The 27,599-nt window shown below is 35.7% G+C and overlaps 1 protein-coding gene across 5 annotated transcripts in view; it reads right to left on the reverse strand.

Moving 5' to 3' along the window:
• LOC129262062 (sodium- and chloride-dependent glycine transporter 1-like) overlaps positions 1 to 27,599 on the reverse strand; it is a 56,598-nt gene that overhangs the window by 14,359 nt on the left and 14,640 nt on the right. For 4 of the 5 annotated variants that reach the window (XM_064100295.1, XM_064100294.1, XM_064100296.1 and 1 more), the window contains 2 exons: positions 27,298 to 27,429; positions 25,241 to 25,710 (listed from right to left, as the gene is read on the reverse strand). In XM_064100295.1, the coding sequence (XP_063956365.1) occupies positions 25,451 to 25,710; positions 27,298 to 27,429 (392 nt within the window). In that variant the 3' untranslated portion in view covers positions 25,241 to 25,450. Of the gene's footprint in view, positions 1 to 25,240; positions 25,711 to 27,297; positions 27,430 to 27,599 lie in introns of those variants that run through there. The other variant, XM_064100291.1, reaches the window with a different exon arrangement.

The following is a 27,599-nucleotide window of genomic DNA, read 5'->3' on the forward strand; positions in this document are numbered from 1 at the left end:
AAATAGGCAATATACATGATATAGAGGGCGGGGGGGGGGAGGGGGTTGACTTAGACAGCCCCTGAGAGGGCTAGGGTTCGACGTGCCAGCGCTTATATATGTAGCTGATAAACTCTACTCTATTCTACTCTTTCCTCTCTAAGTGGTTTCAAATCAATAAAATGGGGTGTACAACAAAGCACAAACGCTTTTTGGCCTGAATGTTGGGTCAAAAATTGTAAATTTTCAAATAAATTGGCAATATTAAGCAAAAGTTCCCCCCCCCCCGAGAGGGGTAGGCTTCGATGTGCTACTTCTTTAGATGTATAGCTGATAGAACAAGCCTATTCTTTCCTTTCCAAGTGGTTTCAAAGCAATCAAAGTGGCTGTACTGTATAGCAGAAATGCCTGTTTTTGCCTCCATGGGTGCTCCAAAAATCTGTTATTTTTCTAACAAATAGGCAATATATAACAACATGATATAGCAAAGGGCAGGGGGGGGGGTGACTTCGACACCCCCACCCCCATGAGAGGGTCAGGCCTTGATGTGCCAACATTTTTTTTTATGTAGCTGATAAAGAAAAGCCTACTCTTAACTCTCCAAGTGGTTAAAAAGCGGAGATAATTGCATTTAATTTTTAACTACCGGTAAACATTATACATACATGCATTATACATGTTATACGTATTAGTCTATGGAAATGCATACAAAAAGCAACATTTATGATATTGAAGAATTCAAGTTTGATACCTTATAAATTTGCTTAAAAAAATGATACAGAGTTGAAATTTCATCCACATGATAATAATATATTAATACAGTTTTCAGGAACATTTCAAGGTAATTGATTCATTTTTCTTAGAATTATGTAAAATCATGTATTTGCAAAATTTTCAATTTTGGGGAAAAAAATACAAAAAATGCAGTTTTCTACTTGAAATCTCAACTAAATGACCTACTTATCCCCTATAAATAGTACCAAATTGTAGGAAATTTAATTTGCTTTCATATGACACTGACTTCATGGCAATTGGATGCTTATGTCAAAATCTATGTACGAATATTCAAATTTTATGAAAATTTGGCGGCCATTTTGAAAAAAGCGCCCTCACGGCTTAATTTTCAAGATACAGCCTGTTTACCTCATATATTCATATTCAGCGTAAAAAAATGGTCTAGAAGCACTATATGAAAATTTCTCCTTCTCCAAGTGGCACCTTGCTCAATTATAACCCGGACTATAGCTGTAAAAGTAGAAGCAGTTGTAGTTGTAGTTCAACTTGGCTATAATATTCAAATTTATGGGCTCTTCATGCAATGTAGTTTAAGGCTGAATGATACATATTGGTGAATAATGAATAGTCATGCTGACACACTATACTAATATTTTTGCTTGTTTTTTCTTTAAATTCAGATATGAGAATTTCTCATATTCTCCAAATTCTCACACTATAAATTCTAGTTCCTCATTCAAGTCCTAACTTGTGCTAAACAAGCCAATCAAAATCTTGTAAGAATACCAGCCCCTCTTTCATCCCATTATTAGTGCCCTCACCATGTAAATATTGATATGACTAATAAGAAAATTTAACTAATTCCCAGTAAAAATTCTTCAAGTTGTTAACTTTGCATTGAAAAAATAAGAGGGAGCTGACAAGAGTCTGAAATGAGTAACAGAGTGTCCTCACTGTGTAAACAAGTACATAACTGATGTGTCCTCACTCTGTAAATAGGTTGCAAATGAGAAGTGTCTTTATAAATAACCATTTAGTCTACTAGCGACTTATACCCCTTTCATACTGTGCTTTTCCCCCAGTGAACTTCGCCGGCGAAGGGGAAAGTGTACAGTATGAAATGTACACAGAAGAGCTTCCCCGGCGAACTTCTCCATCTCGAGAGGTGGAGAACTTCCCCAGTGAAACTGTTTCCCTGGCGAAGTTCGCCGGTGAAACGGCCAGTATGAAAGCTAACCGGAGAACTTCTCCTCGTTCATGATGTCAGAGGTCATTTTATTTCTCCCCTAAATCCCCTGAACTTTATGAGCGATTCGATCATTCAATTGAGTTAAATACCCTCGAACATACAGTTTGTTTTTTCCCCTAACGATATTTACTATAAAAGCGTTATTTTATATGCTGAAAAAGCGATTTAAATATCAAAATATTTGGATTCTTTTTTGTTTTGCTTCTAATATTTCTAAAATATGTTGTAATTTATATTTCTTTACACCTTTTTGTAATTGATAAGAAGCATAATTGTTAACAATTTTCTTTTCGTTTCTTCTAATTCAGCATATTGCATGCACGTGCCGACTGAGCCGATCAGCTGAGAAGTGTTTACCAGCTGTCATCTCTAAAACTTCAGTAATTAAATTAATTAGGTATCTGCAATTCATAAGGAAAGAGTACGATTAAAATTCAAATTAAAAAAGCGAGCGCTTTCATTGTCACCGGGTCTGCACTTGCTTCCGCCCGAGTAAATCACCCGTCAACTTTCACCGGGGAAGAGATGTCAGTGCGAAAGGGTACATTTTTTTCTTCGCTGGGGAAGTGAGGAATGCGTGCCGGAGAAGTTCGTTTTACTCATCATCCATGACAATTTTCAAAATTATTTTTCATGCTACAATTAGTTAGGCCCTACATATTTATATTAATTCCTCCTTTTTTCTGTTTTCCTTCTTTTTCTACTTCTCCTCTAAAATCCTTCAAAGCACCCTGTCTCTCTTTGTGATTAAGCGCAACAATATACGCATAGTTGCGCGATGCCAGCAACTGTATTAGGGATGCGCCCTACCTGCCATGGGGCCTTCCTATCGGCTAGAAGTGCTCCCACTGGGAAATAACAATGATTTTGATTGGTTTTCTTCCGAAAAGATGGGAGGGAACTGTGAGAGATATGACAGGGAAAAGACAATGTTCAGAATACCGATTTGTGACAATCATAATGGTGTCACATGTCGGAGAGAAATTAAAAAATTTATGACAAAAGTTATGACAGTGTTCCAGAATACCACCCCTGGATATGCGAATGATTATCAGATGGCAGATTTTTCACCATTCATATATATGCACATATAGCAGGTATTAGTAGACCAAAAAGCTATAACTTGCAAGTAGACCAAAAGATATGTAGACCTAAGCCAATTGGTTGTAGACCAGACACCTAGTAGACCAATTGGTTGTAGACCAAAATACCAAATGCCCATTAGACCATTTGGTACTAGTAGACCAAACACCTATTAGACCGATTGGTAGTAGACCAAAGTTCAAATGCCCATTAGACCAATTGGTAGTAGACCAGACACCTAGTAAGCCAATTGGTTGTAGACCAAACACCTATTAGACCAATTGGTAATAGACCAAAATACTAAATGCCCATTAGACCAATTGGTAACAGACCAGACACCTAGTACGCCAATTGGTAGTAGACCAGACACCTAGTACGCCATTTGGTAGTAGACCAGACACCCAGTAGGCCAATTGGTTGTAGACCAGACACCTAGTAGACCAGGCACCTACATGTAGTAGGCCATTTGGTAGTAGACCAGACACCTAGTACGCCAATTGGTAGTAGACCAGACACCTAGTACGCCATTTGGTAGTAGACCAGACACCCAGTAGGCCAATTGGTTGTAGACCAGGCACCTACATGTAGTAGGCCATTTGGTAGTAGACCAGACACCTAGCAGGCCAATTGGTTGTAGACCAGACACCAAGTAGGCCAATTGGTAGTAAACCAGACACCTAGTAGGCCAATTGGTAGTAGACCAGACACCTAGTACGCCATTTGGTAGTAGACCAGACACCCAGTAGGCCAATTGGTTGTAGACCAGGCACCTACATGTAGTAGGCCATTTGGTAGTAGACCAGACACCTAGCAGGCCAATTGGTTGTAGACCAGACACCAAGTAGGCCAATTGGTAGTAAACCAGACACCTAGTAGGCCAATTGGTAGTAGACCAGACACCTAGTAGGCCAATTGGTTGTAGACCAGACACCAAGTAGGCCAATTGGTTGTAGACCAGACACCAAGTAGGCCAATTGGTTGTAGACCAGACACCAAGTAGGCCAATTGGTAGTAAACCAGACACCTAGTAGGCCGAATTGGTAGTAGATCAGACACCTAGTAGGCCAATTGGTAGTAGACCAGACACCTAGTAGGCCAAATTGGTAGTAGACCAGACACCTAGTAGGCCAAATTGGTAGTAGACCAGACACCTAGTAGGCCAATTGGTAGTAGACCAGACACCTAGTAGGCCAATTGGTTGTAGACCAGACACCTAGTAGGCCATTTGGTAGTAGACCAGACACCTAGCAGGCCAATTGGTTGTAGATCAGACACTTAGGCCAATTGGTAGTAGACCAGACACCTAGTAGGCCAAATTGGTAGTAGACCAGACACCTTGTAGGCCAATTGGTAGTAGACCAGACACCTAGTAGGCCAATTGGTTGTAGACCAGACGGTTACACTTCGTAATTCCGAAGGTTCGTAATTGCGAAGGTTCTTTATTCCGAAGGTTCGTAATTCCGAAACACGTAAATTGCCTATACCTCGATGTTCGTTACTCCGAAAATGTAAAAGGGTTCGTTAATCCGAAAACGAAATAAGGTTCGATGTTCCGAAGGTTCGTTAATCCGAAAACGAAATAAGGTTCGTTGTTCCGAAGGTTCGTTAGTCCGAAAACGAAATAAGGTTAGTTAATCATTTAGTTTTCGGACTAACGAACCTTCGGAATTACGAACCTCATTTCTTTTTCGGATTAACGAACCTTCGGAATAACGAACCTCATTTCGTTTTCGGACTAACGAACCTTCGGAATTCTCGCTACCCCAAATAGCGATTTCGCCGAGATCCGGGAAAATCCCTGTAACGCGCATTGCATTATGGGATAGCTTTTCGGTATTACAACTTCCTGATCGGAAGTCCAATGCACTGTTTTGCCATTCAGATCAACAGTGCCGTCATGCACAACAACACAACGTCGCTTTCGCTCGGAAAGTTCGTGATCACAACCCTCTCTTTCACATTTTCACGTGAAATATATTTTTTATTTATAATTCAAATGGAATCAAAACTGACCAAATTAGATAAAAAGTATTATAATCTGTACATATTACGCTGATTGGCATCGATTTCAGCGTGGTGGAAAACTCAGTATTGCGAACCTCGCGCGAGCATGACTCTGAACCGGAAGTGGTGATGACGACCCGACGGAGTGAAAATTATCTCGTCTCGCGCATTATGAGATTTTTGTTCCTATTTGGGGTAGCGAGAATTACGAACCTTCGGAATAACGTAGCTTCGGAATTACGAATGTATGCGGACCAGACACCTAGTAGGCCATTTGGTAGTAGACCAGACACCTAGTAGGCCAATTGGTTGAAGACCAGACACCTAGTAGGCCAATTGGTAGTAGACCAGACACCTAGTAGGCCAAATGGGTAGTAGACCAGACACCTAGTAGGCCAATTGGTAGTAGACCAGACACCTAGTAGGCCAAATTGGTAGTAGACCAGACACCTAGTAGGCCATTTGGTAGTAGACCAGGCACCTAGTAGGCCAAATTGGTAGTAGACCAGACACCTAGTAGGCCATTTGGTAGTAGACCAGACACCTAGTAGGCCAAATTGGTAGTAGACCAGACACCTAGTAGGCCAATTTCGCTTATTTTTCACAAAATATATGCACAATTTAGTCACATGCAAATGAAAGAATCGACGATGTCCCAATTGGTAGTAGACCCGACACCTAGTAGGCCAAATGGGTAGTAGACCAGACACCTAGTAGGCCATTTGGTAGTAGACCAGACACCTAGTAGGCCAATTGGTTGAAGACCAGACACCTAGTAGGCCAATTGGTAGTAGACCAGACACCTAGTAGGCCAAATGGGTAGTAGACCAGACACCTAGTAGGCCGAATTGGTAGTAGACCAGACACCTAGTAGGCCAAATTGGTAGTACACCAGACACCTAGTAAATCAATTGGTTGTAGACCAGACACCTAGTAGGCCAAATTGGTAGTAGACCAGACACCTAGTAGGCCAAATTGGTAGTAGACCAGACACCTAGTAGGCCAAATTGGTAGTAGACCAGACACCTAGTAGGCCAATTTCGCTTATTTTTCACAAAATATATGCACAATTTAGTCACATGCAAATGAAAGAATCGACGATGTCCCTCACTCACTCACTTTTTTTCTTCTTTTTTTATTGTTTGAATTATACAATATTTCAATTTTCACAGATTTGACAGTAAGGATCAACTTGACTGAACCATAAAATGTTAAACAATGGTAATTCCACATGTTCAGGGAGAAATAAAACTTTGTTTCACAGGACAATGAGAAAAAATAATTTTTCATATTTCATATAAAAAAAAAAATAGTGAGTGATGTCATCAGTTCCCTCATTTGCATACCAATTGGGATGTGCATATACCCGGTAACTATTTTAGGTTGCAGACTAAATAACCAATGTTGGTGTACAATTGCTGAATGATATGCACCTTATAAACTAACAATGTTGGTCCCATGACGTTTACTACCAGTAGGCAACAAATTAAAATTTGATATCTGAACAGAGGGTACACTAACCCCTTCATTCATGGAATTATCTTATGACAAGTGATTATCATCATCCAAAACAATAAAATAGCCATAATTCTTCCCCCAGTCAAATAGTAGTCTGCAGGCACAGACCCTGATTGGAACTTTGATCAACAAGTGTGTCTCCACGCTAAGACTAGCAGATACAAAACTTGAGCGAGAGGGCCATCAGTACACAAGGCATGAGTAGGCTGCAATTCAGACCCTTTACTCGAGTGAAGGGTTTGCACAGCAGACTAGTCAAATAGTCCCACAAGTCAAATGATATGTCTTCCAGGGTTCTTCCCCATTTGGACAAAGGGTATCCAGTCATTGCCCTACTATTAGAGTCAGTATTAGATGGTGTTTATGCATACACATTCAATCAGCTATTTATTAAATATTCAAATCACAAATCTTGGGAATGGATAGGGTCGAATGAATACGTCTTGCCTTTTTGTTGCAATTAGGCGTGTGAAGTATGTATGTCAAATAAATTACACCTTTATGCTGTACACAAGCATAAGATAAACAACAAAAACACTTTATTTAAATTCAATATGAAAAAAAAAAGAAATTACATGCAGTACACTACATGAATTATGAACATTTGTACACAACATTGTACAGCAATGTGTGACTGTTGATTATTCTAAAGCCCCTTTCACAATTGGTGGTGCGACTGCTTACAACTGTTGCGATTGTGTGCAACATATATTGTGACCTTAAGGTACAGGAAAGATAAACAATGGTCTACTTAAAGATTAAGTTAATTAATCAAAACAAACATTACACCAGCTTTCAATACTACTGTAATACATGCCTTTCTTTTAACAATTAAGTTATTTTAAAAATACAAATAAAAATCACAAGACTGCATGCAATGGTACATGTAGACTGATTTGAAAGTTAACAGTAATTATCTCCTCCATCCCTAACATGTAGGCCTACAATAATTTATCAAAATCTACAAGACAGAACATAAACCTACTAGTATCAACAAGGCATCAAAATGCTCTTAAACTTGTATTCATTCATCCTTCTTTTAATAAAGATATGCAAAGATAATATACCACTTATCATATTACTGATAAACACACTTGATCTACATGTAGTTAAAGGTCCAAGTCCACTCCAGAAAATTGTTGATTCGAATCGATAGAAAAAAATCAAACAAACACAACGCTGAAAATTTCATCCTAATCCGATGTATAATAAGAAAGTTATGACATTTTCAAGTTTCGCTTATTTTTCACAAAACTGTTATTTGCACAACTCAGTGATATGCAAACGAGAGAGTCGATGATGCCCTTCACTCACTATTTCTTTTGCTTTTTTATTTTTTGAATTATGCAATATTTCATTTGTTACATATTTGACAATAAGACCAACTTGACTTAACAATAAACTGTTGAAATAATGATAATTCCACATGTTCAGGGAGAAATAAAATTTAGATTCACATGACGAGGAGAAAATTAGAATTGTTCATGTTTAATATGATAAAATACAAAAGAAATAGTAAGTGGGTGACGTCATCAGTCTGCTCATTTGCTTACCAACCAGGATGTGCATATAACTGTTTGTAAAATAAAGCAAAAAGCTTTAAAATGTCACAACTTTCTTAATTTACTTTAGATTTTGATAAAATTTTCAATGTTATGTTTGTTGGATTTTTCTCCTTTTATTCAAATTAACTCTCTGTTGGGGTGGACTCGTCCTTTAATACCTTGTGCTTGCAAGTTCTCAACCAGTCTAATGATGTAGGATAAGTGTTGATATTAACGTTATCCAATCAAGGCAGTTCAGAAAATGGGCGAGAGACTTTAATATGGTGGTACACACTCATATCAAATATTAATACTGAGCACACACCAATTCAACGTTGAAATGAAAAATGCTGACATTTCAAAGAAATCAATAATTGCATGATTTCTTTGTCTTTTATCCTAACAAGATAATATGGACTGGCAATTTTGAGGAGAGTAACCAAATTTCATATCTTATGTATAAATTGACACGTGATTACATTCATATTTCAAAATTCCTCACTCTAATGAGAATATTGATAATTTTATTCAAAATCAACGAAAAAACAATATTATTTTTCTTTTGTCAGAAAGTCTGGGTCAGAATTAGCTCTTCAGTTAAAAATCACAGCTTGTTGTATGTATTGGTATGGGGTCAGCTTTAAAACAGTTTGTGCATCCACTATACAATCCTTTAATTTTTTCATTCACATGCCTCAAAGTGTTGAACTTTGCATCCATTGAGTGTGTTTTATTAACCTTACTAATTCTAATATCTCAATAATGATTGACCCAAGTTTGTCATATATATATATACAAAGTTGAACCCGAGGACAAAATTCCATAAATTAAATGCTGCCAGTTGCAAGGTTATAAATTACAAATGGATGTTAAAATTTTTCATTTGGGTCTTATGGATATTTCTTACAGCGGGAGGTTCAAGCTTAAGCCTTAAGTATGCCTAGCACAAGATAGTTCATGCATGGACATCAGGGCCGTCTGCATCAGCCCGAGTTTTCAAATTAGCGCGCTATTTCTGATCCAGCAAATTATCCCGATCTGAACAATCTTGAGATTATTTGTAATGGAGATGCAATTATCGCGCTAGTTCGTAGGATTAATCTCGAGATTGCAATCCCAAGTCAACTTGGGATTATTTGCAAAATAGCGTGATATTTTACGAATTATCCCGCTTATTCGCAGGTGCAGACGCACTCGGGATTATTTAGTCATGGCGTCAGACCATAATGCATCGATGCCTTGCTCGAGCAGGAATTGCTCTTCTTGCTATGGTGAAGACGGGGTTTCTTGAATCTCGAGATAAATCGCGAAGAGGGCCGATCGGGCTAAAATCTCGAGATTGAGCAAACTCGGGCTGGTGCAGCACAGCCTATCGTGACACTTTTTTTCTCTTTTTTCAAAAGCCACTATTGAAGTACTTTTAAGTACATATTCTTCTATAACCATGAATATTATTATTCTACAATTTAAATCTCAACAGAATCAGAGTGTAGTCTGTGTTGCTGTATATTAAAAGTAAATGAAGGACAATTTTTTTTCTGCTTCCATAAAATTAAAACATGGCTACAAAGACTGATTTTACAAGGGTTTTATTTGTTTTTCCCCATTAAATGTTCTGTCAAGAAGAATCTATGACTGGAGTTCCAACAGGCAACAAATTTATTCAAGCAGCTGTTCATTTCTAAAGAAGCACAAAAGAAGGAACGGCAATAAGGACCTTTTGATGTCCGCCTTCGAAGCCGCCAGTTTTAGTGAAGAAATCAGAGGGGTGAAATTTTACGAATATCCATTTGTATCAATTTTCCATCTTTCATATTAATAAACAAACTGAAATTTGAATGCATGACAAAACATCAATAACCAAGCACTATTACTACGAGATATTTGCCCAGATTATATCAATTAACCTTTAATTTGTTTAAAAAATAAAGAATTTGACCTTTACTGAAACCAGATTTTAACACTTTTCCAATCGTTTGCGGCGAATAAAAATTTCAAATGTGGTCGGTGGAATATTGTTGTTCATTACTGTATATGCCAGATGAGTGCCCGCACATGCCCAGTCGAGCAAATTTGAGTCATATTTCAGGACATATTGCATAGTTTATTTTTGCATGCCTCCGAATTATGTACTACACATATAACCAGACCAAGATGCGGCGAAAAAGTAATTATCATCACAAAAGTATATTTCCCTTTATGTATGACCTATAGCTGCAGAGTCATGCGGGAATTATTTGTCTACACCATTGCACGAGATGCTGATCAAAGTGCATGCCTGACATACTTTCTGCTGGCAGCTTTTAACCTTGTTCAAAGATTTTATTTGCCATTACTCCATCTCATTTGAAACCTCCTTGGTTCTCTTGACCTAGTAGTCCAGGATAGGCCACATAGAAAACTGACCGAACCTTGTTTTTTCATATATACAGTATTTTTTATGGTTTCTTGTCAATTCGAGGGTGCTGATTAAGAATCTGAATGATGCCACTCGTGTAACCTTGAGCATTTTCCGCAAATTGGCAAAATCCAATATGGCCGCCAAAATATGCAAATTAACCATAAAAATCATAAAATTGCCCGCACATTAGTAATAAAATGTATGTATTTGTGTTGCAGGAGTGAAATACTCTCTGAAAAAACGATTTTGACAAAAAATTATTTTCTAGATATTCAAAATGGCCACCATAGACCCCTGTATTCTACATTATGTACAATATGAATGGGGGAAACTAAATTTCACAAAAGTGAGCACTAAATGCAAGTAATTGTGATTTTTAGTGAAATAATGGATGAAAACATGATTGCTAACGAAATGAATCATTTGTTATGTCATGTATGTAATAAATGAAGCCTTTTAATATTTAAAAAAGCCACCAAATTCACTAACGGCATTACATACAATGTTAATGGAGACAAAAGAAAATCACAAGAGTGAGTACTAAAATGCATATTACTCGTATTAAGATAAGGGAGTGGAATACTGGCAAAAAAAAAAAAAAAATTACAAAATATAAATGCAATTTATGTGATATTAATGCTGTATTTTGACATTCAAAATGGCCTATCATGTATCATAGGCCCACGATACATTATGTACAATGCGATTGGAGAAATTAATGTTCACAAGAGTAAGAACTATAAAATGCATGTAATTGTGATCATCGAGTAAAATAGTATCTGAAAACATGTTTTCTAGCAAAACATATCATTTCTTTTGTCATGAATGAGATAAATGCTGTATTGTGAAATTCAAAATGGCCCCTATAGGCCCTCCCTAACAATATTATCTACAATGTAAATGGGGACATGTAATTTTGTAAGAATTTGGATTTGCTTGACTATGAAATCCATAAAATCCTGTTGTATGATAAAACATTATTTGAACACATGATTTTTATGAAATGTAGCATATTTTCTGCCATGTAAGTGATAAATACTGTATTTTGACATTCAAAATAGCTGATACAAGCCCTAACTAAATTATGTTACATGCGTATAGGGAATCTACTTTTTGTGAGAATCATAAAATGCATGTAACTGTGATGTATGAGTAAAAATATTGTATTAAGCATGTCAAACACGATTTCTAAATAAATACCGGTACATCACATATTGGTCATGTAGGTAATAAATGCTGTACTTTGAAATTCAAAATGGCTGCCATAGGTCCTTAAAGTATTATGTACATTGTACTTTGGGACATAAAATTTTGACAGAATTTGGCTTTACTTGACTATAAGTGTTGCATATAATTGTGATGTAAGAGTGAAATATTGTCTAAAACCATGGTTCCTAACGAGGTATATCATATCTGGTGCATTTATTCTGAAATGGGTAATGGCCGCCATGGGCCCTTATTGTATTATGTACAATTTGAATGAGGACAGATAATTTTCACAAATAGGCATATGATGGCCATTTTGAATTTTGAAATATAACATTTATCACCTAAATTTAAGCAAAGCCAAAATCTGTTAAAATCATTTGTCCCCATTCAGATTGTACATGATACTGCGGCCATTTTGACTTTCAAAATAAAGTATTTATCACCTACCTGGCAGAAGAACTGATATATCTCGTTAGAAAAAGATAGCTTTAGTTAATTTATATTTTTGACAAATCAGCTATGATTAATATACAGTGTGAACATGCATGATCTGGATCTCAGACGATCATTCTTTTATTCATCAATTCACAATTCACAAGCCAAACAACTTGTATACCAGGTGTGATAGTACAAGTTTGATTTAAATATACGAACACCGCTACTACATTTGAATGCCTTTTCACCTTCATTCAGTTTTCTGGGAAGCATGCCCTGAATAATTTGAATTTGGGTCATCCCTTATCCAAATTTTATAATCGAGTCGGGGAGGCTTCCCAGCTTGTTTTATTCACGGGAGCTCACCCAATTCTTTTATGCTTATTAAGCACAAAACATTTACGATGCAATTGACATCGTACATAATTGCCAATGTTTACCTGATGACTTTTTATGTGTTTGTGATCTTTTTCTTCATAGGAACGTGTTTAACCAGTTTTTCTTTACCCAATTATTCTTCTCTCCAGGTCCTTGCCCCGCTGAGTACGAGCACGCGGTCTCATCTGTCTCTACAGGAAGCAATTTTTTGCATTTCGTGATTTTCTCTTTCAATTCCCAGTGATTGAAAATTACCCCTTTTCAGTGTTGAATGATGATGAGTTTTACAATTTGTTTAGGCCGAACAACAAAACCCAAAATAGTAACTACAATTCTTCTTTTGAAAATCTTGTATCAAAGGAGACAAATTCAGCTGCAGATTTAAATGAAAATAGCGACAATAATTATCCAAGTTCGAATTACTTTACAATAAATCAATTTAATTCTCTTGACAAATCAGCAAACACACTTTCAATAATGCACATGAATATAAGGAGCTTGAGCTGTAATTTCAACAATTTACGCCTTTTAACCGATTCATCTTCACAAACCAAAACGTCTATAATCGCGTTAACCGAGACATGGTTATCTCAGGAATCTGATGGTTATACTCACTTCCTGGTTATACGTACGTAGAAAACCATAGGGGTAATAGACGGGGAGGAGGGGTAAGTATCTATATCAATGAACAACTAAAAATTGAAAAAATTCTAAAATTAAAAACACTGTACCAATATAACTTAGGTCAATTCATGTATCAGTTAAACAATAATATGTTACCACCCATATTTAATTCTTCATTTAACAAAAATAAAACTCTTCACAAATATCCCACACGTCAATCAGATGAATTCCATTTACCACTACCCCGGACCATCCTTGCAAAATCAAATTTTACCTTTAAAGGCCCTAGACTCTGGGGAACTATTAATAATAACATCAAAGAATCACCAAGCCTAAATTCTTTCAAATATAAGTTCAAAAAATTTCTCCAAGATAACCATTGAATTAACAGACAAACCAGTAGCGTCACAATCATGTTACGGGCCTTAGAATGGGACTCATTGGAAGACAGACGGAAATACAGTAGACTGAGCCTAATGTTCCAAATAATCAAAGGTCTTGTTGCCATCAACCCCAAAAACTTCATCCAGCAAAACACCCGGCAGACTAGAGGAAATAGTATCAAGCTCCAGCGTCTACTAGTCAAAAGGGATGTTCATAGATACAGCTTCTTCCCTCGAACTACCAAAGATTGGAACGGGTTAAACATGGACACAACATTGATAAACTCATTAGACTCTTTCAAATCCAAACTCAATCAAAAACCTAGCAAGTGACCTGCTTACTTGGTGATTTCACACACATCAATAAAGTTGGCGGAGTACAGCAAGTCTGCATATGCCGACTTAACCCAAGACAAGACAAGACAAGACAACTCTTCATTACTCAAACTTTTGTATTTTTTTTAATCAAACATGATTAACGTGTGACGTACATTTTTCCATCTCTTTCGTTTTCCTGTTGATCAGCGAGGTCCGTTTGTGAGTACTGGGCTGGATTCTGGAGACCTTTAATCTCTCTTTTTCTTATTACCTTTTCTAATTTAATTTCTACCTATTTTATTTCTTTTTAATTTAACTGGTTAATGCTCAAGTTGTTATTTTGATTTGTATATGCTATGTAACTACAAGAATATTTATTAGGAGGCTGCACTCTACAAGCTCTGCTTTTTAGCAGCCTCCTCCATTTATGTAATAATCTTGAATATAATTTTTGTACAGGGATACTTGAAATATGTTTTGTTATTTGTATGTCAAAATGTACAAAACAAACTGTAATTGTTGAAAATGGAAATAAACGAAATGAATGAATGAAATTATGCTTTCAGACAATATTTTACGCAGATCACAATTACGTGCATTTATGATGCTCACTCGTGTGAAAATTTATTTCCTTGTTCACATTATACATAATACAATCAATGTCTATGGCGGCCATTTTGAAAGTCAAAATACAGTATTAACTACAAACGTTAAACCTGAATGATATATTTCGTTAAAAATTATGTTTTTTAGACAGTATCCCATTTATTCATCACAAATAAATGCATTTCAGTGCTCACTCTTGTGATTTCTTTGGTCCTCTTTCTCATTGTACATAATACTGTTAGGGCTTTTGGCAGCCATTTTTTAATCAAAATACAGCATTTATCACATACTAGGCATATTAAATAATAGATTTCGTTAGCAATTGTGTTTTTTGTCAGTATTCCACTCGTTTCTCTTAATAATATGCATTTTAGTGCTCACTCTTGCCATTTTTGTTGGCCACTTTGCCATAAAAAAATAATACTATTTGGGCTAGTGGCAGCTATTTTGAATATTAAATACAACAATTTTCCCATACATGACATAATAAATGATATATCATGTTAGCATTGATGATTTTTATATATTACTTCGTCCATAGATCAATTACTTGCAGTTTAGTGATCATTTTTGTAAAAAATTAATTTTCCCTATATTGTACATAATAGGGTATCGCATACATTCGTAATTCCGAAGGTTCGGATATTCCGAAGGTTTGTTATTCCGAAGGTTCGTTTTTCCGAAGGTTCGTTTTTCCGAAGGTTCGTAATTCCGAAGGTTCGTTAGTCCGAAAACCAAATGAGGTTCGTAATTCCGAAGGTTCGTTAGTCCGAAAACGAAGTGAGGTTCGTATTTCCGAAAGTTCGTAATTCCGAAGGTTCGTTAGTCCGAAAACGAAATGATTAACGAACCTTATTTCGTTTTCGGACTAACGATCCTTCGGAACAATGAACCTTATTTAGTTTTTGGATTAATGAACCTTCGGAACAACGAACCTTATTTCGTTTTCGGATTAACGAACCTTCGGAACAACGAACCTTATTTCGTTTTCGGATTATCGAACCTTCGGAATAACGAACCTTCGGAATAACGCCACAAATGTTCGGATTAACGAACCCTTTTACGTTTTCGGATTAACGAACATCGAGGTATAGGCAATTTACGTGTTTCGGAATTACGAACCTTCGGAATAAAGAACCTTCGGAATTACGAACCTTCAGAATTACGAAGTGTAACCATAGGGTATACAGAGGTCTGTGGTGGCCATTTTGAATATCAAGAAATAAATATTTTGTCAAAATTTTTTTTAAAGAGAGTATTGCACTCCTAACACAATTACATACATTTTATAGCCAATTTGCTGGCAATTTTATGAGATTCATGGGTAATATGCATATTTTGGCGGCCATATTGGATTTTTCCAATTTGCGGAAAATGCTCAAGGTTACACGAGTGGCATCATTCAGATTCGTAATCAGCACCCTCGAATTGACAAGAAACCATAAAAAAATATTGTATATATGAAAAAACAAGGTTATGCCTCTTCTATCCTGGACTATAGTTGTGTTGATTTGGTATCAAGTAGCTAGGTACTTTCAGACACCGTTCTCATTACAATCCTCAAACTAGTTTAGTGAAAAACGGTTCAGGAAACCAGTTTGGAAGATCGCTTTGCTAGCATTCTCAATCAATCACCCAAAAGTGGTTTCCACCTCATATAAAGTGGTCTTTTGCTACAGGAAGGCTCACAGTGGGGATGACATGTTTTGCGCGAAATTTGAAACCGCAGAGTAGGCATTCTACAGCACAGTGTGTGGATTAGCGCGCTCAAAATGTGCGAAGATCGCTTCCTGAAGAACGGTTATGTCCTCACTTATGCTAAAACCAGTTTAATGAGGCAAAGCAATCTTGTAAACTACATAATACATCGCAAGGTGGTTTTCTGAACCGGTTTGGAAGATCACTTCCACAACCGCTTTGAGCGTTCTCATTACATGTAAACTAGTTTTCAGTACTAGTATTAGTTTTATGATTGATATAAGAACAGAAGTGTTAAACCATATCTGTCATGCCAAAGACTGATTCACTGACTGACTATTTGACTGATTAACTGATTTATTGATTGATTAAAAAATTACTGATTAACTGATCAATCAAATGATTGCTTGATTAGATGGTTAAATGATTAATTGATTGATTGGTTGACTGCTTGACTGAGTAAATTCAGGGGATAAGTTACAAAACATTAATATTTCACTCTCTATTTTTCCACACCTGAAATAAATCCAAAAGTGTTTGTATGTCTCAGACAAATTCAAGATAAGATTTTATAACCTATATTCAGATTTAAATCTAATTTCTGCCCAACCAAAGTGTTTTGGATGAAGTTTCAATTTACAAAGTATAGAGTTCACAAAGACCTTTGTATTTCCTTCCATGACCAATATCTGAACCTCACATCTTTATATCCCATTAAATGAATTCACAATAGTTCACAACCTTTGTGAATCTGGGTCACTGCAGTGCTTAAAGGTCAAGTCCACCCCAGAAAAATGTTGATTTCAATAAATACAGAAAATTCAAACTAGCATAACGCTGAAAATTTCATCAAAATCAGATGTAAAATAAGAAAGTTATGACACTTCAAATTTTCACTTATTTTTCACAAAACAGTTTTTTGCACAACTCAGTGACAAATGAGACAGTCGATGATGTCCCTCACTCACTATTTCTTTAGTTTTTTATTGTTTGAATTATACAATATTTCATTTTTTACGTATTTGACAATAAGGATCAACTTGACTGAACCACACAGTATTAAAACAAGCTAATTCCATATGTTCAGGGAGGAATTAATCTTTGTTTCACTTGACAATAAGGTGAAAATTAAAATATTTCATATTTCATATACTGGTAATGAAATACAAAAGAAAAAGTGAGTGGATGACATCATCAGTTTGCACACCAACTATTAAGATGTGCATATAACTGTTTTGTGAAATCAAGCAAAAATTTAAAATGTCATAACTTTCTTATTTCACATCCTATTTCGATGAAATTTTCAGAAGTGTTATGCTTGTTGGATTTTTCTCTTCTTATTCAAATCAACTGTTTGTTGGGGTAGACTTGTTGTGATTCTTCAAAACTAGCTTTGTTTTCAGAATTTTCAATAGGAATTCTTTCATATATATATTCACCATTCTGTCTGTTTTTATACACTAGATACTACCAAGCTGAGTTCTTAAAGAGCCAGACCAGACCCAAAAGTGAAATTGACAATTCATATAACAATCAAAAGCTTATACCCAGTAAGCTACTTAAAACAAACATGTAGAATTGCAAGCTTTATGCATTTGCACGGCTGAGTATTTTGTTTATTAAAGAAAAGCTCCAATTATCGGGCTTCAAAAATAGGTTTTCTTTTATGTGCTTTCACCAGTGACATCATAATCAAGTGGTTATGCAGAAAAATTACATTGTTGTACCAAGAAGATTCTATGACTGGAGTTCCAACAGGCAACAAATTTATTCAAGCAGCTGTTCATTTCTAAAGAAGCACAAAAGAAAGAACGGCAAAAAGGACCTTTGTGATGTCCGCCTTCGAAGCCGCCAGTTTCAATGAAGAAATCCGAGGGGTGAAATTTTACAAATATTCATTTGTATCAATTTTCATGTTTCATATTAAAAAACAAACTAAAGTTTGAATGCATGACAAAACATCAATAACCAAGCACTATTACAACGAGATATTTGCCCATATTATATCAATTAACCTTTAATTAGTGAAAAAAGAAAGAATTTGACCTTTACTGAAACCAGATTTAACACTTTTCCGATCGTTTGCGGCGAATGAAAATTTCAAATGTGGTCGGTGGAATATTGTTATTCATTACTGTATATGCCAGATGAGTGCCCGCACATGCCCAGTCGAGCAAATTTGAGTCATATTTCAGGACATTGCATAGTTTAATTTCGCATGCTTCCGAATTATGTACTACACATATAACCAGACAAAGATGGGGCAAAAAAGTAATTATCATCACAAAAGCATATTTCCCTTTATGTATGACCTATAGCTGCGGAGTCATGCGGGAATCATTTGTCTACACAATTGCAAGAGATGTTGAGCAAAGTGCATGCCTGACATACTTTCTGCTGGCGGTTCTTAACCTTGTTCAAAGAAATTTTATTTGCTGTTACTCCATCTCATTTGAAACCTCCTTGGTTGTACTATGATGCGTAGATAATTCCCCAATTTGTCAATTTCGCTTTCAGCTCTGGTCTAGGTCTTTAACCTCAGCCATTCCTTAGAGTGCATCTTTCTAATTGAATCTGCAGACAGGTTCATCAACATTAATGTTTGATTGAATACAACATCTGAGATCAATGTCATGATTCTACCACTGAGACCTTCTTAAAGGACAAGTCCACCCCAACAAGAAGTTGATTTGGATATAAAGAGAAAAATCTAACAAGCATAACACTGAAAATTTCATTAAAATCGGATGTAAAATAAGGAAGTTATGACATTTTAAAGTTTTGCTTAATTTCACAAAACAGTTATATGCACACCCTGGCTGGTATGCAAATGAGGAGACTATGACATCATCCACTCACTATTTCTTTTGTATTTTATTATATGAAATATTCTAATTTTCTCCTCATTGTTAAGTGATACGATTAATTCCTCTTTGAACATATGGCATTAGCATTGTTTAATACTATATGGTTCAGTCAAGTTGGTCCTTATTCTCAAATCAATAAAAAATGAAATATTGAATAATTCAAACAATAAAAAACAAAAGAAATAGTGAGTGATGGACATCATCGACTGACTCACCTAGTTGTGCATATCACTGTTTTGTGAAAAATAAGCGAAATTTTAAAATGTCATAACTTTCTTATTTTACATCCGATTTTGATGAAATTTTCAGCACAATGCTAGTTTGGTTTTTTCTCTAATTATTCAAGTCAGCATTTTCCTGGGGTGGAGTTGACCTTTAAGGATGATTTACATACTGTATGCATTGAAATGTGTTCAATCCAAATGAGGTTTTGACCAACCTATCCAGTTTTTGGTTTTAACATAGACGAGTGGATACCAGGCGTGACCAAAGAAACATGCAAAAGGATATCTTTTTCAAGATAGGGCATGTTACCTCTGTAACATAATAAGGGTGTCAAAAACGATAAAATAATCGAAAAAGGGTATATATTTTGCTAGGAAATGTGTTTACGGTCAAATTTGCGAGGGTATAAAAGAGACTAAAATGGTTAATAAAGGAAGTACTTTTTGCCCCAACTTCTGGTTGGTATGCAAATGAGCAGACTGATGACATCACCCACTCACTTTTTCTTTTGTATTTTATTATATGAAATATGAAAAATTCAAATTATGTTCTCCTCATAGTTATATGAAACAAATTTTATTCCTCCCTGAAAATGTAGAATGAGCATTATTCCAACAGTTTATGATTAAGTAAAGTTGGTCCTTGTTGTCAAATCTGTAAGAATTGAAATATAAACCCCTCAAAAAAAGTTTGGATATCTATTACCCCTTTCATAAACCCAATAAAACATATCCTCCAATTAGCCGCCTAAGAGTAATGCGGATAATTCAATAAAAATTGCGTTCACAAACTCCATAAATTATTTTTACGAGCGCCCGTCTTGAAAAAGGCGGATAATCGTCATGACAACTGGACACGCCCCCTCCAATGCGGTTGTGTTGGAAAAGGGTGACCTTGTGACCGCACCATGGCAATTATCCGCATTATTTGGAAATACGTTCATAAACTCAAAATCTTGTCCCGATGCCGCTATTATGCGGATAATAGCAGCATCAGAATAATGCGGATAACTCTTGTCTTCCTCTGATTTTACGACCAAATTATGCTGCTATTAGCCGCATAATTGTGTTTTATTGGGTTTATGAAAGGGGTATTAGTTTGGCCATTCATTTCTCCTTACTTCCTATTCTACACAATGCATATTTTACATCATTCAAAAGATCATTTAATTTTCCTTAAAATGATACCATGCTTGTTATGATCATGCCATCATGAAAAGAGCAAGATTCAAAAGTGTTGGATGAGGTCTGAATTGAAAAGCTGCAAAATGAGCAAAAAAGGTTTGGAAATCTGAGTTTGACCATTTTCGTCTCCCAACTCCCAATTTAACACAATGCATATTTGATATCATTCAAAAGATCATTTAATTCTCTTTAAAATGATGCCATGCTTGTTATGATCATGCCATCACAAAAAAAGCAGGATTCAAAAGTGTTGGATGAGGTCTAAATTGAAAAGCTGCAAAACGAGCAGAAATAGTCTTGAAGGGTCAATACACAACATGATTCTTTTGTCTGTGTCAATAGCGATGAAAATCCATTCAAATCATGCCTCTGCTTCTGTAGTGATGGTTCTGTGAGATAACATGGTTTGAGTTGTGGTTTGAAATACCCATGCATGTTTGTTTGTTTGTTATGTGTTTGCTTGTGCAGAGGTGTGTTTGATTCCATGTTAATGCTGATGTTAAGGTGCATGAAAAAAAATTAAAAGAAACCGCTGAGAAACCCACTAATCACTTCTGAAAAAAGAACAGTGACTTTCAATATTGTGTCAATTTTGCAACTTTTGAAATTTGACCTTGCCCCACATTTCAAGGCACTGCACCTCCATGTGAACCATAATCATATCATGTATGGTATCATTTTAAAGAAAACTAAATGATATATTCATTGATATTAATTACACATTGATATTTACTAAAACCGATAAGGAATTATCGATCAAAGTCAGATTTCCAAACTTTTTTTGAGGAGTTTAGTAGAATTCAAACAATAAAAAACAAAAGATATAGTGAGTGAGGGACATCATTGACTCTTTTATTTGCATATCACTGATTTGTGCATATAACTGTTTTGTGCAAAATAAGCGAAACTTAAAAATGTCAAAACTTTCTTATTTTACATCCGATTTTGATGAAATTTTCAGAAGTGTTATGCTTGTTGGATTTTTCTCTTTTTATCCAAATCAACTGTTTGTTGGGGTAGACTTGTTGTGATTCTTCAAAACTAGCTTTGTTTTCAGAATTTTCAATAGGAATTCTTTCATATATATATTCACCATTCTGTCTGTTTTTATACACTAGATACTACCAAGCTGAGTTCTTAAAGAGCCAGACCAGACCCAAAAGTGAAATTGACAATTCATATAACAATCAAAAGCTTATACCCAGTAAGCTACTTAAAACATACATGTAGAATTGCAAGCTTTATGCATTTGCACGGCTGAGTATTTTGTTTAAGAATAGCTCCAATTATCGGGCTTCAAAAATAGGTTTTCTTTTATGTGCTTTCGCCAGTGACATCATAATCAAGTGGTTATGCAGAAAACTTACATTGTTGTACCAAGAAGATTCTATGACTGGAGTTCCAACAGGCAACAAATTTATTCAAGCAGCTGTTCATTTCTAAAGAAGCACAAAAGAAAGAACGGCAATAAGGACCTTTTTGATGTCCGCCTTCGAAGCCGCCAGTTTCGATGAAGAAATCCGAGGGGTGAAATTTTACGAATATTCATTTGTATCAATTTTTCATGTTTCATATTAAAAAACAAACTGAAGTTTGAATGCATGACAAAACATCAATAACCAAGCACTATTACAACGAGATATTTGCCCATATCATATCAATTAACCTTTAATTAGTGAAAAAAGAAAGAATTTGACCTTTACTGAAACCAGATTTTAACACTTTTCAGATCGTTTGCGGCGAATGAAAATTTCAAATGTGGTCGGTGGAATATTGTTATTCATTACTGTATATGCCAGATGAGTGCCTGCACATGCCAAGTCGAGCAAATTTGAGTCATATTTCAGGACATATTGCATAGTCTATTTTTGCATGCCTCCAAATTATGTACTACACATATAACCAGACCAAGATGCAGCGAAAAATTATCATCACAAAAGCATATTTCCCTTTATGTATGACCTATAGCTGCGGAGTCATGCGGGAATCATTTGTCTACACAATTGCAAGAGATGTTGAGCAAAGTGCATGCCTGACATAGTTTCTGCTGGCGGTTCTTAACCTTGTTCAAAGAGATTTTATTTGCTGTTACTCCATCTCATTTGAAACCTCCTTGGTTGTACTATGATGCGTAGATAATTCCCCAATTTGTCAATTTCGCTTTCAGCTCTGGTCTAGGTCTTTAACCTCAGCCATTCCTTAGAGTGCATCTTTCTAATTGAATCTGCAGACAGGTTCATCAACATTAATGTTTGATTGAATACAACATCTGAGATCAATGTCATGATTCTACCACTGAGACTTTCTTAAAGGACAAGTCCACCCCAACAAGAAGTGATTTGGATTAAAAGAGAAAAATCCAACAAGCATAACACTGAAAATTTCATTGAAATCGGATGTAAAATAAGGAAGTTATGACATTTTTAAGTTTTGCTTAATTTCACAAAACAGTTATATGAGGAAACTATGACATCATCCACTCACTATTTCTTTTGTATTTTATTATATGAAATATGAAATATTCTAATTTTCTCCTCATTGTTAAGTGATACGATTAATTCCTCTTTGAACATATGGCATTAGCATTGTTTAATACTATATGGTTCAGTCAAGTTGGTCCTTATTCTCAAATCAATAAAAAATGAAATATTGAATAATTCAAACAATAAAAAACAAAAGAAATAGTGAGTGATGGACATCATCGACTGACTCACCTAGTTGTGCATATCACTGTTTTGTGAAAAATAAGCGAAACTTTAAAATGTCATAACTTTCTTATTTTACATCCGATTTTGATGAAACTTTCAGCACTATGCTAGTTTGATTTTTCTCTATTTATTCAAGTCAGCATTTTCCTGGGGTGAAGTTGACCTTTAAGGATGATTTACATACTGTATGCATTGAAATGTGTTCAATCCAAATGAGGTTTTGACCAACCTATCCAGTTTTTGGTTTTAACATATACGAGTGGATACCAGGCGTGACCAAAGAAACATGCAAAAGGATATCTTTTTCAAAATAGGGCATGTTACCTCTGTAACATAATAAGGGTGTCAAAAACGATAAAATAATCGAAAAAGGGTATATATTTTGCTAGGAAATGTGTTTACGGTCAAATTTGCGAGGGTATAAAAGAGACTAAAATGGTTAATAAAGGAAATATTTTTTGCCCCAACTTCTGGTCGGTATGCAAATGAGCAGACTGATGACGTCACCCACTCACTTTTTCTTTTGTATTTTATTATATGAAATATGAAAAATTCAAATTATGTTCTCCTCATAGTTATATGAAACAAATTTTATTCCTCCCTGAAAATGTAGAATGAGCATCATTCCAACAGTTTATGATTAAGTAAAGTTGGTCCTTGTTGTCAAATCTGTAAGAATTGAAATATAGTATAATTCAAACAATAAAGACAAAAGATATTGTGAGTGAGGGACATCATCGACTCTTTTATTTGCATATCACTGATTTGTGCATATAACTGTTTTGTGCAAAATAAGCGAAACTTAAAAATGTCAAAACTTTCTTATTTTACATCCGATTTTGATGAAATTTTCAGCGTTATGCTTGTTTGATTTCCAATCAACAATTTTCTGGAGTGGACTTGACCTTTAAGTTCAATTTCGGCATATATGTGTATCACCACCCTATGTCACCAATAGGAATGTGAAAAGTAGTTAATCTCTCATATTCTCATCTCTCAATCTGAAGGATGTGGGTTCGATTCCAAGCCATGGCATGTTTTTCATCAGCAAGGAAATTACTAGCCTCTTGTCGAGGCCATGGCGGCTGCTTCCAGAGCAAAGTGAGGGATATAGTGAAGCAGAGTGCAGCGAGCCAGGGCCTCTTGACATCTGAGCCGAATTTCACTGACTTTCCTTTGTTTTTTATTGTTTTTACCAATATTCTGACCAAAAACTCATATTTATAGACGTCTATTAGTATAGACGTCTATAAATATGTATTCGCATCGAATATTGACTTCTTCACCAATTCCACACACACGATCTCAACACCCCCTTTTCATTGTCCACGCCACGACCCCTCCCCCTTTCGCTCTCTCCCTTCGACCATCCTGCAACCCCCTCCCCCCTCTTCCTCTCTCTTTCACACACGCTGTAATTGTAGGCCTACATAGTGTATTATGTAAAAATAGAAATCTGCTTTCCTGTCAATTAAGCTATACTTTCAAAACATTTTAAATCGCAATTAATATAAGAACAACAAAATCGTAATATTATATGAATGACTAAAAATATTTCTCACGCTCGTGATGAGCACATTCATTATTTTATAGGTGAGTAAAGAACAATACAAATGAACATAGCAATAATTGATAGTGATGAACGAATCTTGATTGGATATTAATAGTATAAACATCAACAGAAGTCTTATGAGAGTTATAATTTCAGTGAGTATCTGAAAAAACAAAACAAAAAAACATGCAAATTATATATAAGTTGCCTTGGGGACCCCGTCTCATGAATACCGATGCCCATTATTTGGAAGCCTCGGAAAAAAACTTCTGAGGCTTCCAAATAAAGTCAGAACAATCTTTGGATTTAGTAAGGGCGTGGCGCGGCGCAAGCTCAAAGAGCTACGCATGCGGTCCGTAGATGTAGTCGGTCATTGACATACGAAGCAACACGCATTCACAAAATTAATTTAGGATTTAGCGATCTAGACATTGGAAGTATGGAGTAAAGTTATCGATGTCATCGATGAGAATAAATCTATAAACTGTAAGTATAAAATGAGATTGACTTTATTCCTTTGCCCTTTTTGAAATTGAAGTTATACCGCACTACTGTTTTTTGCATGTTCTGTAAAAAAGGATTGTCGTGTAGATTGTAAAAAAAAAAAAAAAATTGAAAAATCTATTTTTTTTTTTTCTATCGAAGTTTGATGACATTCTGTGTGTTATGCTTGTATCTGATATCCCTCTTTTTATTCAAATAAACTTCTTAATGAAGTGGTCTTCCACTTTAAATTGAAAAAACAATAACTTACTTCCAGTACTCTTCCGTAGCCCAGACCTTTCCAGAGGCATTTGGCATGGCAGTGGACACTGGGTTGGACCAGTTGGCAGTTTGGTTGAGTTCTTTGATACCTTCAAAGCAATTTATCGTGTTCCATGTATGATTGCAGCCTCTCCATGGCAGTTCACTTTGCAGGCTAGCAAACATGTAGAAGATTGAATAACCCATAATGATGATGTAGTAGAAACAAAAGTAGGAAGACACCAATGTCATGGCATAACCAATCCCTGTTGTTGGAAAAATAGAGGGGAATCGAAGGGTTAAATTCTCGATATTATTATAAGGATGGTACTGTTTCTGATAGAGGTAAGTTCGGGCTCTGGTACATGTATTATCTAATTTTTATAGAAAATGTTTTTTTTAATGAAAATCCATCTTTTATTGTTCGAAAATAGACACCAAAAATGAAATACTCCCAAAAATTTTGCCCAATTGATCGTGGGCCCGGCAGCCTCTGTGCAGCGCCAGATCGACGTAGCTCTATCCCTTGAATTGTTGAACACCAAACAGGGTAGTAGCAACTCCCATCTTTTAACGTCTTTCGGTCTGACGTGGCCGGGGTTTCAACTCCCGACCTCCCAGTTGTGAGACGGACGCTCTACCAACTGAGCCAACACACCGGTTGAAGCAATTCTGAAGCGGTAAATTCTCTACCAGACAGCTTATTAGCTTATTATGTAGACCATCAAAGTTTAATTAGAACAATAAGGCTTAATTGAAATTATATTCATTTAATTCCAAAATGCTTTACCTGGTGTGCGTAGCACAGGTAACAACACATGGGACCACAGTTGGGCACTATTCAATAATGTTTGTGATCTTCATTTGCTCATATACACTGTAATTATATATTTTTCAGAAAAAACAATTTGCAGACAGCATTGTCAAAAATATAATTCTGTTTAAGTTTGACCAGTACTGTACCAGAGTTTATCTTTAAAGGGGAAGTCCACCCTGACAATAAATGTGTTTCAATAAGAGAAGGAAAAGGCATGATATTGGTGAAAGTTTGCTGAAAATCAACCAAAGAAAAAAAAGTTATGATTATTATAAAAGATTTGAATTTGTGAGTCATATGCGAACAGCAGCTCCATAAATTCCTATTTTTCGATAGTTCATGATGAATGTAAGTATCTCTCTTCCTTGGCCTGTTACTATTATGGTAACTTTGCCATCCAATGTTTCAATTGTAATGCTGATCAACAGCTAATCAAAAGCAAGGATTCCATGCAATTTACCATTGCAAGGCAAAGTCAACATAATGGTAACTTTTGTTTTATGCAACTGCTAGGGCCAAGAAGCAGACGTATACAAATGAAACTGTTTAAAATGCACAAAAAATCATTCTCAACTTTCTGAGAAAATTGCATTTTATTGACTTTCTATTATAATTCCAACGGAAGAGCTGCTCGCATGTGACATAATCATGTAGAAATCCTTATTGACTCTCTTAGAAGGATTTGTGCAAAATCTTCACCATTTTTCCCCCTTTCATCAAAAGCTACTTTCAAGCCAGGGTGAACTTTCCTGTCGGGTATGATGGCATAATTATCAAAGTGCATACATGTAGCAGGATTATAATCAATAAAAAACCCAATTTACTTGTATTCCCTGGATATATATGAATTAGGAATGAATAGTCCCACATCGATATATAAGGGGATGCTCCTTGGGTTTGAGTTCCTGGTAAAGTAATACATGTAGCTCCTCCTAATAATTGGGCACAGCTAAAGATACTATTAATCATCACATTGTTGCCATATCCCAAGAATCATCATTATGTGTAAACTTTGAACTTGATAAAACAAACTTACCTTTGAAGAATGGACTGATTTCCCAGACAGAGATGCATCCCAAACTACTGAACTGACCAAGACCCATTTCCATGAACATGATGGGGAAGCACACAATAAACAGCATGATGAAGTATGGCACTAAAAATGCACCTAAAGGTATAACAAATGAAGAAAGATATGTACCAGATTCAAGGATGAAATGTTGAAAGGTTGTGGACACTTACTGAAGGTATGCAAATTATTATTTTGGAGAACTTTCAATGTCTTGTAAGGGACAATGGGATTCTGAATCCAGAACCACTCTCTAGACATGTACATAT

The sequence above is a fragment of the Lytechinus pictus genome, chromosome 5 (assembly GCF_037042905.1).
Source record: "Lytechinus pictus isolate F3 Inbred chromosome 5, Lp3.0, whole genome shotgun sequence".
NCBI lineage: Eukaryota > Metazoa > Echinodermata > Echinoidea > Temnopleuroida > Toxopneustidae > Lytechinus > Lytechinus pictus.